Genomic DNA, 13,512 nt, shown 5'->3' with positions numbered 1-13,512 from the left:
ATTTTATTTTGAAACAAAGTCTCTGTAAGTTGCTGGGGCTGGACTGGATCCAATGCTACTCCTGTCTCAGCCTCTCAAGTACTGGGATTACAGGTATGTGTCACTATGACTAGCACAGGCCAAGTTTTCGTAGAAAGGACACAGAAGGCATTAATCAAAAATTTAAAAGTGGCCCAGAGTGGTGGCACACGCCTGTAATCTCAGCACTTGGAAGGCTGAGGCAGGAGGGGCAGGTTTGAGGACAGCCTCACCAAGTAGTGAGACTCTCAGCAACCTAGGAGGGAGACCCTGATTCAAAACAAAAAATAAATACTGGGATGGGAGGTGCAGCTCAGAGATGGAATGCCTTTGGTTCAGTCCCCACTTCCCCCAGCACACACACATACAAACATCACACAAAAAATGAACTGAATTTCATAAAAATTTAAAAGACCTGCTCATTATAAAAAGGAAAGACACAGGCCAGGAGAAAATATTCACAACATCTGTACCTAATAAAGGACCTGTACACAGAATAAAAACACCTGCAACTCAATAAATGAACAAAAACCATGATTTTTTTTTTTTAATGGTCAAAAGACTGGAGCAAATACTTTACAAAGATATGAAAAAGTAAGCAACATAATTAGTCACTGGGGAAATGCAAATTAAAACCACATCAATGCCTTTATAATGCTCATTAGAATGACAAAAATTAAAGACTAACAATACTGAGTGCCTAGATGTAGAAATGGAACCTATATACTATAAAATGTATGAACATTTTGGAAAACTGGCAATTTAATAAAAATTTAACATATATCTACTATACCACCTAGTAATTCCTAAACATGTATAATAAAAATAAAAATTTATCAACAGATATCTTACATAAGAAACTTTATGGCTGATTTACTTATACTAGCTGAAAACTACAAACAGTCCAAGTGTCAAGAAGTAAACAGAAAAACTGTGACAAAGCCAATGGAAACCACACAGCTATAAAAATAGCTATTAATATATGCATCATAGACTAGTCCCAAATTCAGTGCTAAAAAAAAAAAAAAAGGAGCACACATTGTTTGATTCTATATGATATTTTAGAATAGGTACAATCCATCTATCATGACAGAAATGAGAAGTTATTACTTCTGGGATAGTAGTGGGGTCAACTGGAAAAAAGCCTATGAGAGTTTTCTGAAGGGATGGAAATGTTCTTACCTTGATGGAATGTAGAATACCAGAGTGCATGTATTTGTGAAAATTGTTTGAATTTTATACTTTAGATCTGTGTTTTTTCATTGTTTGTAAATCCACATCTCAATTTAAAACCATAAAAAGAACATAGTCTTTGGGATCAGAAAGAACTCAGCTCTGCCACTTACCAGCTGTGTGGCCTTGACCAAGCGTTAAACTTTCAGTTTCCTCATCTGCAAAAGAGAGAAACCAAGAGTTGAGAATATAGAGCTACCAGGAAGAGTAAATGAAATGTTTTAATGATGTTAGCCTACAGTAAATGTTCATTAAATATTAACAAAAAAGAAGTTACAAATCTGTATTTCAGCGAAGGAGAAAGATGCAGGGATGGACTACTGCAACTAAATGTTGTACAATCCACGAATAACATCTTGATTTTTAAATAACCCCTAACAGGGATTATTACTGTTCTATGGATGTAGAAACTAGGCTACCCAGGCTGCCTCCTATAGTCACTTGGCAAGGAAACGGCAATGCAACAACACACGCTTTCACACTTCCCTGCTGCCCGCACACCTGGCAATCCAGCACAGCCACTGTCAGCATGTATGCAACTGCCAGGATGACGTTCAAACCGGAAGCCGCATAGAGCACCTGCCCCAGAAAAGGGAGCCAATTCAAGGCTCAATTGGTGGCTGCAAGGAGACACCTGAAAGTGCTGCCCTAGGTTTTGACTATGTTCTGGAGCTTCAAGAGAGACCCTGCTACCTGAGGACACTGATGTCCCTCCTCAGAACAGCTGCAAGGTAAGACACTCAGAATGTCAAACCTGCAGCCTAAGGCTGGAGCCTTATTTTTTAATCTCTTTTCTTTTTTCTTATTTTTTATTTTTGGTATTGAAGGTTGAACCCAGAGGCAGTCTACCTCCAAGGTACACCCCCCAGTCCTATCTTATTTTTATTGTGAAACAGAAACAGGGTCTCACTAAGTTGCTGAGACGGGTCCCCAATCTGTGATCCTCCCATCTCAGCCTCCCAAGTACTGGGATTACAGGCGTATACCATGACATCTGTCTCATCTTTCTTCTCAATCATGTGAGATCTTTGTAAAAAACCAAATCCCATTTCCCCAAAGATACCACCATTATAGTTTAGCCTTTCTTCTTCTAAACTAAAATCTCCCTTTTCCTTAACAAGACTCTACTAGTATTTCACTGTATGGGTAACTCCGGTCCATTTAATTAGTTCCCTAAATAAGCTTCTGAATTTTTCCAATATTTTTACTACTATAAATGCTAAATGAAGTATCTGTGAATATATATTTTGTATAACTGGCATTTCTTTAGGACAAATTCCTAGAAGAATGAATTAGTAGCCAGACATGGTGGCGCACACTTGTAATCCCAACATTCTGGAGGCTGAGACAGGAGGATCCAGGTTCTCGGACAGCCTCAACTACTTAGTGAGGCCCTTCACAACTTAGTGGGACCCTGTTAGAAAATAAAGAATAAAAAATCAGGCTGGTAGAGAGACTACCCCAAGCCCAGAAAAGGCATATAGATGCCACCTGGGGGGTGAGTTCTGTAGGAGAATACTTGCCTGGCATGTATAAGACTTTGAGCTGGATCTCTAGCAGCTCAAAGGGAATTTTTTTAAGAAATACATTTTGGACTAATTTGCTATACTCTCAGCATACTTAGAGCATCACAAGATTTTCTCAAGAGAATGTTAAATTGTAAAATTATGCATAATGTGGAAGAGAGTGGTTTTAACCTAGGGAGTCCCACCACTACCAATATATTTGCCTACTATAGTAAATTTTCTCTGGTGAGACACCAAAAATGGTAAAGAAGCAGTAATCCCAGTACTTAGAAGGCTGAAACAGAAAGATCAGCCGGGAGGATCCCAGGTTCAAGACCACCATCATAACTTAACAAGACTCTTATTTCAAAATTAAAAAATGAAATCAAGCTGGGGGTATAGCTCAGAGGTAGAATGCTCTGGGTTCAATGCCCAGTACCACCACCAAAAAGAAAAAAAAAGTAAAAATTTCTCATACACTCCCTGTAATCAATAATGTATTGTGAATGAATTTAAGCAACCAAACACTTTCAGCTTCTTTTATTTTTTTTGCAGTACTGGGGATAAAACCCAGGGGCATTGTACCTCTGAGCTACACCCCCAGCCCTATTTTTTAGTCTTTTTTTATTTTTTGAAACAGTCTCACTGAGTTGAGAAGGGCCTTGTTAAGAAGCTGAGGCTGTCCCAAACAGCGATCCTCCTGTCACCGCCTCCTGAATGCTGGGATTTTAATTGTGTACCACCACACCCAGCTCAGCTTCTTTTTTATAAAATAAAGGTTTATAAGAACCCTTCTCTGACCTCAAAATGTTGAAAGAACAATTGCTACAACCTATCTAACATCAGTTTCTTCTCATTCCTTCTTAGTCATCCATTAAAAATCTCCAGACTTAGATGTTCAAGCATTCCCTGTACCCACCAGAGATAGTAGCAGACATCTGTGACTATCCAAGGACCCAAGGACTGCCTTTGAATGCAACTATCTTTTCATCAACTGTAAACAAGTGCTGAACTGTTGGCTCCATACAGAGTCCCTACCAAGTCAGTATAAACTCTGAGATAGGGGCAGAGGTCAAGGGGATGAGAGTTTAGCCTAAGCCCCAGATCTCATGCCACCCCCCACCCAGTTCAAAAGAACCCTTATCAGGGGTCCAGCAAAAGGCCACACTCGGGAGACTTGATCAAGCAATACTGTTGCAAATTCAATGGAAGCTTAGAAACAGGCTCTCGATTGTTATGAATGTAAAATACATAAATCACTAACAATGCTGGGAGAAAGGAGAGAAAGGGAAAACAAGAGAGATGTATGAAGTTATCTTGTTTAAGGAAAGAACCTGTCTGGTAACTGATGGAATCATTCTGAACCTGAGCACAGAAGAAATCTCTCTGGGAACCTATTGCACCGTGAATTATTCTACTTTGTGTCCAAAATCATTCTAGTATATACAGAAGATGCCCAAATGAACTGGGCATGCTAGTGCATGCCTGTAATCCCAGTACTTAGGAGAATGCAGGTTGAAGCCAGCCTCAGAAACTTGCAAACTAGCAAGACCACCTTTGAAAACAAAGGGGAGGGGGACAGAAGTGTAGCTCTGTGATAAATCCTAGTACCAATCCCAGAAAAAGATGCCTATATGACATTTTTTTTTTTTTTTTTTGGTGGTACTGGGGTTCCTGGAAGCCCTTCTACCTCGGGGCTACACTCCCAGACCTATTTTTACATTTTCATTTTGGAAACAGGGTCTCCTAAGCCAGCACACGGCTGGCTTCGAACCTGCGCGATCCTCCTGTCTCCGCCTCCCAAGCACGGGGATGACAAGCGTGCGCCACCACGCCCGGCCTATATGACACTTTGAAAATAGCCTTTGAGCCGGGCATGCTGGCACACCTTGTAATCCCAGTGATTGGGAGGCTGAGACAGGAGGATTGCACAGGTTTGAAGCCAGCCTCAGCTACTTAGTGAGGCTCTCAGCAACTTAGTGAGGCCCGGTTTCCAAATAAAGTATATAATAGGTCTGGAGTATAGCCTGGAGGCAGAAAAGTCCCTGGGTTCCACTCCCAGTAGCACCAAAAAATAAAATAAAATAAAATAAAATAAAATAAAATAGCCTTTGGTCTTGTGTATATGAAAAGCCCCACTATACATGTTATAAATTATTATACTGCTTTAAACTCTTCCACTATTAGCTTTTGAGACTTGCTACAATCAAGAGCTACAAATAGGCTGAAAGATGAGTTCAAACAAAGGCTCTAAAGTCATACTGCACTATGTCCTTGGTGAGTCATTAGCTCTTCAGGTCTTACAATTCTAATCTGTAAAATGAGAACAGTGTCTTTTTAGACAGATTGCATGAGTGCTTAATGCAAAAATACATGTGAAGCATGTTAGGTTATTAAAATAGCAACGATCACTACTATTCTCTGGTAAAAGTCACATCACCTTTCATGTCTGGCTTCCTGACTAAGTCAAAGTCTCTCAAGGACAGGAACTGTGTTCTTAGCTTGGCTAACAAAGTCAGGAAAGAGAGAAGAATAGTAGCTGTTGTTAAATGGGTCAGATTCTAAAAGCCTGAAATTATTTTATAGAGTATCACCCCTCACAACTTGAATATATGCAAAATGCCTGGCATGTAAGGAGTACCCAATAAATGGTAGCTCCCCTTCCTTCTTTGATTTCTAACACTCAACCTTAATTCTCTGCAACTCTACTTGGGCCTATATGAACCTATATGAACTTGGGCCTATATGAGACCAAAATTGTATTGATTATATATAAAAAAATTGTATTATTATATATATAATTTTTTCAGTACTAGATATTGAATCCAAGGACACTCTACCTCCAAGCTATACTCCCAACCCTATTTTTTATTTTGAAACAGAGTCTCATTCAATTGTGGAGGGCCTCATTAGGGCAGCTAAGGCTATCCGCAAACCTGTGATCATCCTGTCTCAGCCACCCAAGTATTGGAATTACAGGTGTGTGCCACCATATTCAGCTCACAAGTTGTGGGTGTTGACAGAGTCTGACAACTGCAAATGGAGCCAATTAAAACATGAGAGAGAATTCTGGAAATCTGGAGAAAATATCTAGATACTCTATACATGGGTGTATGGGTACAGATGGTCTCCTTAGGACCCCAAGATACTTCACAGCTGACTACAGCCAGAGCAAGTTGTGGTGACAGGCTATCTTCAGATGAAGCTGATTTTTTGGTGTGTGTGTGTGTGTGTGTGTATGTGTGTGTTTTAATCTTACCTGTTTATCTCATTATCCCAGAATCCCTAGTTGGTAGGCATTTACCAATAAGGCAAGAAAGGGTAAAGATTAAATTTTGAGTCTCTTTTAAATGTTCATTCACTAGGTCCTTCACCAATAGAATACATTTCATTTTTTAAAGTCTATGTCTGCCAAAGCATGGTGGTGCATATGTGTAATCTCAGTACTTGGGAGGCTGAGATAGGAAGATCACAGGTTTAATGCCAGCTCTCAGCAACTTGGTGAGAACCTGTTTCCAAATAAAAATTTAATAGGTCTGGGGATATAGCCTGGAAATAGACAACCCTTGGGTTCCATCCCTAGTACTATAAAAATAAAGTAAGTAAGTAAGTCTAGGTCAGAAAGAATTCTTTTTTTTTTTTTTTTTTTGGTGGTACTGGGGTTCCTGGAAACTGTTCTACCTCCGGGCTACACTCCCAGACCTATTTTATATTTTTATTTGGAAACAGGGTCTCTTAAGCCAGCGAGGCTGGCTTCAAACCAGCGCGATCCTCCTGTCTCAGCCTCCCAAGCGTGGGGATTACAAGCATGCTCCACCACGCCCAGCCGCAAGAATTCTAAACATACAGTATTTTTCAAATGGTATTAATAGCTGGTAGTGTACACCTATAATACCAACTTGGGATGCTAAAAGAGGAGGATTGCAGATTTGAAGCCAGCCTCAGCAACTTGGTGAGACCCTCATCAACTTGGTGGACCCTGTTTCAAACATAAAAAGAACTGGGCATGATGGCATATGCTTGTAATCCCACTACTTGGGAGGCTGAGACAAAAAGATTGCAGGTTCATGGCCAATCTCAGCTACTTAGACCCTCTGCAACTTAGTGAGACCCTGTTTAAAAATAAAGAATAAAAAAAGCAGGCTGGGAGTATAGCTTGGAGATAGAATGCCTCTGGGTTCAATCCTGAGTTCAGGAAAAAGAAAAAATTAGGTGATAGTGGTCAGATTTTAATTGTACAAATTTTTTCCTCAGTATGCTTTCTATTAGACCTTGTGATTAGCCAAAGAGAGAAAACATAATCTGAGCATTTGTTTTTAATAAGCAGAGAGATAACCTTAGTGTACAAAGAAGTTAAAAATATAGGTTAGCAAATGGTCATTTGGGACATTACCTGCTACTGGCTAAGGGCCAAACCTGGTAATAGTCAGATACTGAAGAACAATCTCGACCCAATGGTCAAGCAATACATGGGCTCTGTTCCTGTTACTGAACTATATACTTGAAGTAGTAACTTATACTTGTTAACATCTAGAATAATTTATCTTTGTGTCATTAAAAAACACAAGCTAGTTTAATTAGATAAAATGTACAACAGGTCATCAGAACATACTAAGAATTTCAACATTATACTGTGTAAGCTCGAAGAGAATACATGTAATAGTGTTTTCCATTTTCCAGGCACTGTCATAAACCCTGTACATATATTACTTCATCTAATTCTTAAAAGAGCCTATTGGATGAGAAAACTGAAACACAGGAAGAATAAAGAACCAAGATTGCAGTTAATAAATACTGAAGCTAAACTGTACCCAAACAATCTTGAGCCAATATTCATGCTCTTAATTCAGAAGGTATTGCTTATTTGAAAAGCTAAAGTGCTCATTTGAAATGTAGATTATAAAAATTTACAGACAAAAATGTTCCTGTGACTTTTCTTTTCAGAACTCGATATTGCACCCAGGGCATTCTAACTCCAAGCTACACCCCCAGCCCTATTTTTTTTATTATTTTGAAACAGGGTATAACTCAATTGCAGAGGGCCTCACTAAGTATTTATCTGAGGCTGGTAACTAACCTGCTATCATTCCGTCTCAGCCTCTCAAGTACTGGGATTACAAGAATGCACCACCACGCCTGGCTATAACATTATTTATAATGTAGAAAAAGTAGAAACCATCTAAAAGCCCAAGAACCAAGAATGGTTAAATAAATTGTGGTAAAGCTATTCAATTTCAATGAAATATTATCCTGCTGCATGTGTGTATGTGTGTGTGCACTCAATAATGAAGTTGAATCCAAGTTCAATCTGATCTACACCTCCAGCACTTCTCCCCCACCCCTTTTTTTAAGCAGGGCCTTGCTGAATTGCTAAGTAAGGGTCTAAGTTCTAAGGTGGGCCTCAAACCAGTGATCCTCCTGTCACAGTCTCCTAAGTAGTAGGATTATAGATATGAGCCACCTGTCTTGCCATTAAAAATATTTATGAAGGCCGGGCATGGTGGCGCATGCTTATAATCCCCGCACATGGGAGGCGGAGACAGGAGGATCACGCAGGATCGAAGCCAGCCGCACTGGCTTAAGAGACCCTGTGTACAAATAAAAAAGTATAGAAATAGTCTGGGAGTGTAGCCCGAAGGTAGAAGGGTTTCCAGGAACCCCAGTACCACAAAAAGAAAAATTAATTTAAAATATTTATGAAAAATATTTCCTGATAGGTCAATATTCTCAATGTAACAATAAGTGGGGAAAACAAACAGGATACGAAACTTCACACACAGTATGATTCCTAATTATATAAAAGATAATCTTAGACACAAACTAGAAAGCTATATTAGGATATATTTTGAAGTAAGAAATAATGGCTATATCCAGGTGGTGGGATTAGTGATTCTTATATTTTACTTTCAGTGCTTTCCACAGTGAACATAAGTTACTCTCTTCACAGTCTAAACAAAAGCAATTTTTTTTTGGGGGGGGGCAGTTCTGGGGATGGAACCCAGGGGCATTCTACCTCCAAGCTACATCCCCAGCCCTATTTTTTATTCTTTATTTTGAATAGGGTCTCACTGAGTTGGAAAGGGCCTCACTGAGTAGCTGAGGCTATCCGTGAACTGTGATCCTCCTGTCTCAGCCTCCTGAATGCTGGGATTACAAGCGTGCACCATCGTGCCCAGCTAACTTCTTTTTTTTTTTAAAATTAAGCTGAACCAAGGTCCTCAACAACTAGGTTAAAAAAAAAAAAAAAAAAAGCTAAAAGCTAAAAGCTAATCTGTTTCACTCCAAGTAGCTACTTTCCTTGGCATAGTGTCCTTCGAGTGCCAGACAGCATAGATGGCATACACCAAAAAGAATATTCATCTTCAACTCTGTAAACTGAACTAAAATGAGTATTTTCAATTTGGGTCAATGTTTACATTTTAGGATTTCTAAGAAGAGAAATAAACTTAAGTATACAGAGGCCAAAAATACAGGAATAGCTTTTCTGAAATAATAAGAAACAAAAGTTTAACTGGGAAGGAAGAACAGCTGCTGCTAATCCAACTCCTTACCCTTTGACCCTGTATCTGCCCAATAACTGAACAGGACCAATTGTCTCCCTGTATTACGTGCTGTTTACAATCCCTGAGAGGCATGAAAGGAATTAATAATTTAGCCTAGAAAGCTGACAGCCCTCTCGTCTATGGGACAGAAATCAGAGCAAAGGCTGTCCTGAAGTCACAGTTCTCTTTACCATTCCTGTTTTATAGCCTAATTGGCCCCAAAACATAAATCAATTATTTCTCCTGTTTTAAGCAACAATGACTTCTATTCTCTAACTTCCCTGTATCAAGTCAGTCCTTGTTCTCTTGTGTTTTACAACTACATGGTAAACATGATGGCTGGGGGGAAAAACTCAGGAGCAGAGCAGCCTGAGATTATTTGGAAACAGAAGCACAGAAAGGTTATGCTGTTCTGAACTTCTCTTTACCTCTGACTGCCCTTGTCCCTAGCTTATGCTAATAGGCACGGTATTGGGGCACTTCTTGTAGAAATGAACTTAGCCTGAACCTGTGCCATAACATTGGACTCCAGGAAGCCCACGAATCATAGGAAGACAGCCAGAGTGTGAACAGTTGCCCATACTCTAAGCATAGCTGTTCAACTGCTCTGCCACAGAAAAGGCTAAGAAAAAAAAAATGAATATTTAAATTAGACAAAATCAGTCTTTACTCAACTAGTTCTAACACATCCCACCTGTTGTCCAAAATCTGCTGTCTATAGCCACAACCAAGCACAACTGGAAATTAGCAGCAAAGATATTTCCTGTTACAAAATAAGCAAGAGTAAACAGGCACTCCCTACTAGAAATCTGGGGGACAGGGTAGGCACTGAGCTTCCAAATTCCAAAGATATAACAAAATCCCTATTATTCTCCATCTAATGTGCAAAAAGTATGAGATATTAATATAGGATGTGTTGTTCTTTTCCATCCAGTCAGGATCCATGAAATTTGCAGTTATCAAAACCCATGATCGCTGGGCTTGGTAGTACACACTTGTAATCCCAGCATTTGGAAGGCTGAGACAGGATCGTGGTCCATGGACAGCCTCAGCTACTTAGGCCCTTTGCAACTCAGTGAGATCCTGTTTCAAAATAAAGAATAAAAAATAGGGTTGGGGGTGTTGCTCAGAGGTAGAATGCCCCTGTACTGCAAAAAAAAAAAAAAAAAAAAAAAAACCCATCCTTGGCCATGGTGATCCATGCTTCAAAATAAAGACTAAAAAAATAGGGCTGGGGGTATAGCTTGGAGGTAGAATGCCCCTGGGTTCCATCTCCAGTACCGCAAACAAAAACAAAAACAAAAACAAAAACAAAAAAGAAAAAGAAAAAACATAACTGAGTAATCAGTTCTTGGGAGGCTGAGCGATGAGGATCTGTTCAAGGCCAGCCTCAGGAACTTAGCAAGACCCTGTTTTAAAAACAAACAAAGCTGGGTGTGGTGGCCCAAGCTTGTAATCCAGCCCTTGGGAGGCTGAGACAGTTGGATCCAAAAGGGTTCAAAGCCAGCCTCAGCTACTTAGTGAGGCTCTCAGCAACTTATTGAGGCCCTGTTTCCAAATAAAGTATAAAATAGGTTTGGGAGTGTAGCCCGAAGGTAGAGAGCCCCTGGGTTCCACCCCCAGTACCACACACGCGCACACACTCACACAAAAAGCATGTGTGTGTGTGTGGGGGGTTGTTGGGGTTTTTTTTTTTGGGGGGGTTGGTGCTACTGGGGATTGAACCCAGCGTTGTTCTACCTCTAAACTGTATTTGCAACCCTTTTAAACAGGGTATCACTAAATTGCTGAGGGCCTCCCCAAGTTGTTCAGGCTGGCCTCAAACCTGCGATCCTCTGGTCTCAGTTTCCCAAGTACTGGGATTACTGGAATGCACCACTATGCCTGGTCCATAATCAATTTAATACAACGTACACAGCTCATCTCAGTCTTGAGGCTTATTATTTGATAGGGTAAAGCATGCCTATTTAAACCCAAGGTCAGTACAGAGTGACTGAAAATTTTTACTTTTGCCTATTTGCTATTATAACAATCGTTTTTTTTTGGGGGGGGGTACTGGGGTTCCTGAAAACCCTTCTACCTCCAGGCTACACCCCCAGACCTATTTTATACTTTTTATTTGGAAACAGGGTCTCTTAAGCCAGCTCGGCTGGCTTCGAACCTGTGTGATCCTCCTGTTTCTGCCTCCCAAGCGTGCACCACCACGCCCAGCAGGAATTTTTTTTAAGTGATAGAACTGGGAATTGAACCCAGGGGCTTTCTACTGATAAGCTATGCCCCAGTTGTATTTTATTTTTTAGTTTAAAACAGGGTCTAAGTGGTAGAGGGTCTCACTAAACTGCTGAGGCTGTCCTCAAACCTGCGATCCTCCTGTCTCGGCCTCCTAAGTACTGGGATTACAGGTATGTGCCACCACACCTAGCAGATCCTTATGTATTTCTTCAAAAGAAGAATAAACATAACACTAATTTTTCAAAGATAAAAATATAAAAATTACTGCAAATACTACCCACAAACACTAAGGATGATTTTTAATAATAGTTTGACTTTCATTCTATACTGATAAAAAAAATTTATGTTCATCCTCATGAAAGGAAAAGGTCTGTAGGGCACCATACTCAGCTAGGGTTCCCAGGGATAAATGGTGAAATGAGCTAGGATTATCTGGCAGCCTAAATCAACAATAATCTGTATGAGAATCTCAAGGGCCTTTCTCAGCAAATGGCATGAGCTACTTTCAGTGGCTAAGCTACCAAGTGCATACAAGAATAAACTTGGATACTATGTGAAAAACTCAAGGTCTGAAAAGTGTCTTTTCAAATAGACTGTTCACAGATGAGGGCAGGAGCTATACATAAATCACTGTGCAACCCTGGAGCCTAGAACTGGGCCTGGAGCAAAAATAACACACACTACTTAACAAACTGAGGTTTTGTTTTTTTGTTTTTATAGTTCTGGGGATTGAACTCAGCAGCACTCTATCTCTGAGCTACACCTCCAGCCCTATTTTATTATTTTATTTTGAAACACGGCCTCACTAAATTGCAGAGGGACTAAGTTACTGAGGCTGGCCACGAACCTATGATCCTCCTGTCTCGGCCTCCCAAGTACTGAGATTAAGAGCATGTGCCACCAATCCCCAGCACAAATAGAGTTTTCAACTATTTTTGGAGCGTCTTATGTATAACTGTCTGAAAGATTACAGATTATCTCAATGTTCTTCATAGGGCTCAATAACGCTTCTAAGAAAGAGTCGTGACTCAAACCAGGCATAGTACAAACCTGTAATCCCAGTACTTGGGAGTCTGAGACAGGAGGATAGAATGTTCAAGACCAGCCTCAGCAAGGAGTGAGACTCTCGTCAACCTGTGTCAAAATAAAAGTAAAATAAGGCTGGGGGTGTGGCTCGGAGGTAGAACATTCGAGTTCAATCGCTAGTACCACACACACAAAAAGGACCATGACTCAAGAAAACAACTGAATTTACCTTTTCTACCTCCTAAAGTTAAGGCTATTCATAAAAATATGACAGAGAAAGAAGAGTGCATCCACAGCAACTGGTATACTGAAGCTACATGACCTAATACTAAACTGATTTGAGGTAGACACAGTGATATGCACTGGGAATCCCAGCTACTCCGGAGACTGAGGCAGGAAACGCACAAGTGTGAGGCCAGGCAGGCAACTCAGCAAGATCCTGTCTCAAAACAAGACAAAGAGGCTGGGGATGTAGGTCGATGAATGGGAGAGCACTTGCCTAACATGTGCAAAGCCCTGGGTACAATCCCCAGTACTGCAAAACAACAAGAACAAAAGACTGGTTCTAAATTTTACAACTCCAAAACCACAACTCTTACTGTTTGATAAGCATCACAGAACTTATTTTGTTTCACAACTAATAGCATAAATACCCGTAACAAATGGGTATTTATACTATTAGATGGGGGAAATGTATGAGAAGGTCCACTCTTTCAAAGCTTTCAAAGCTGGTACTAGAATAGTGGAAAGATAAGCTTTATCTAAACATTGCTTAATAGCAGATTGGTGACAGTCAGCCCCTTGACTTTTAAAAGTTCTACCACTGAAAAGTTACTCTAGACTATCTCATGAATTCTAAAACTAAATTATCATTTGACCTTTGTGCATTAGTGCAAAATAAGATCTGTATACAACAGATGCTCTCATGTTTCATTTCTAACATTTATAACCCTCTC

The 13,512-nt window shown here is 40.1% G+C and overlaps 1 protein-coding gene across 5 annotated transcripts in view; it reads right to left on the bottom strand.

Annotated features, from left to right (window-relative positions):
- The window catches only part of NR6A1 (nuclear receptor subfamily 6 group A member 1), a gene marked incomplete at both ends in the record, with an annotated part of 205,310 nt that overhangs the window by 154,915 nt on the left and 36,883 nt on the right, over positions 1-13,512 (bottom strand). The window contains one exon of one of the 5 annotated variants that reach the window (XM_080708494.1): positions 1,365-1,409. The exons of the other annotated variants lie outside the window; for them this stretch is intronic. Coding sequence (XP_080564620.1) covers positions 1,365-1,409 — 45 coding nt within the window. The remainder of the gene's footprint in view (positions 1-1,364; positions 1,410-13,512) is intronic. 5 annotated transcript variants of the gene reach the window in all.

The sequence above is a fragment of the Muscardinus avellanarius genome (assembly GCF_963383645.1).
Source record: "Muscardinus avellanarius genome assembly, chromosome: 13".
NCBI lineage: Eukaryota > Metazoa > Chordata > Mammalia > Rodentia > Gliridae > Muscardinus > Muscardinus avellanarius.
This window is presented reverse-complemented; position numbering and strand designations above follow the sequence as displayed.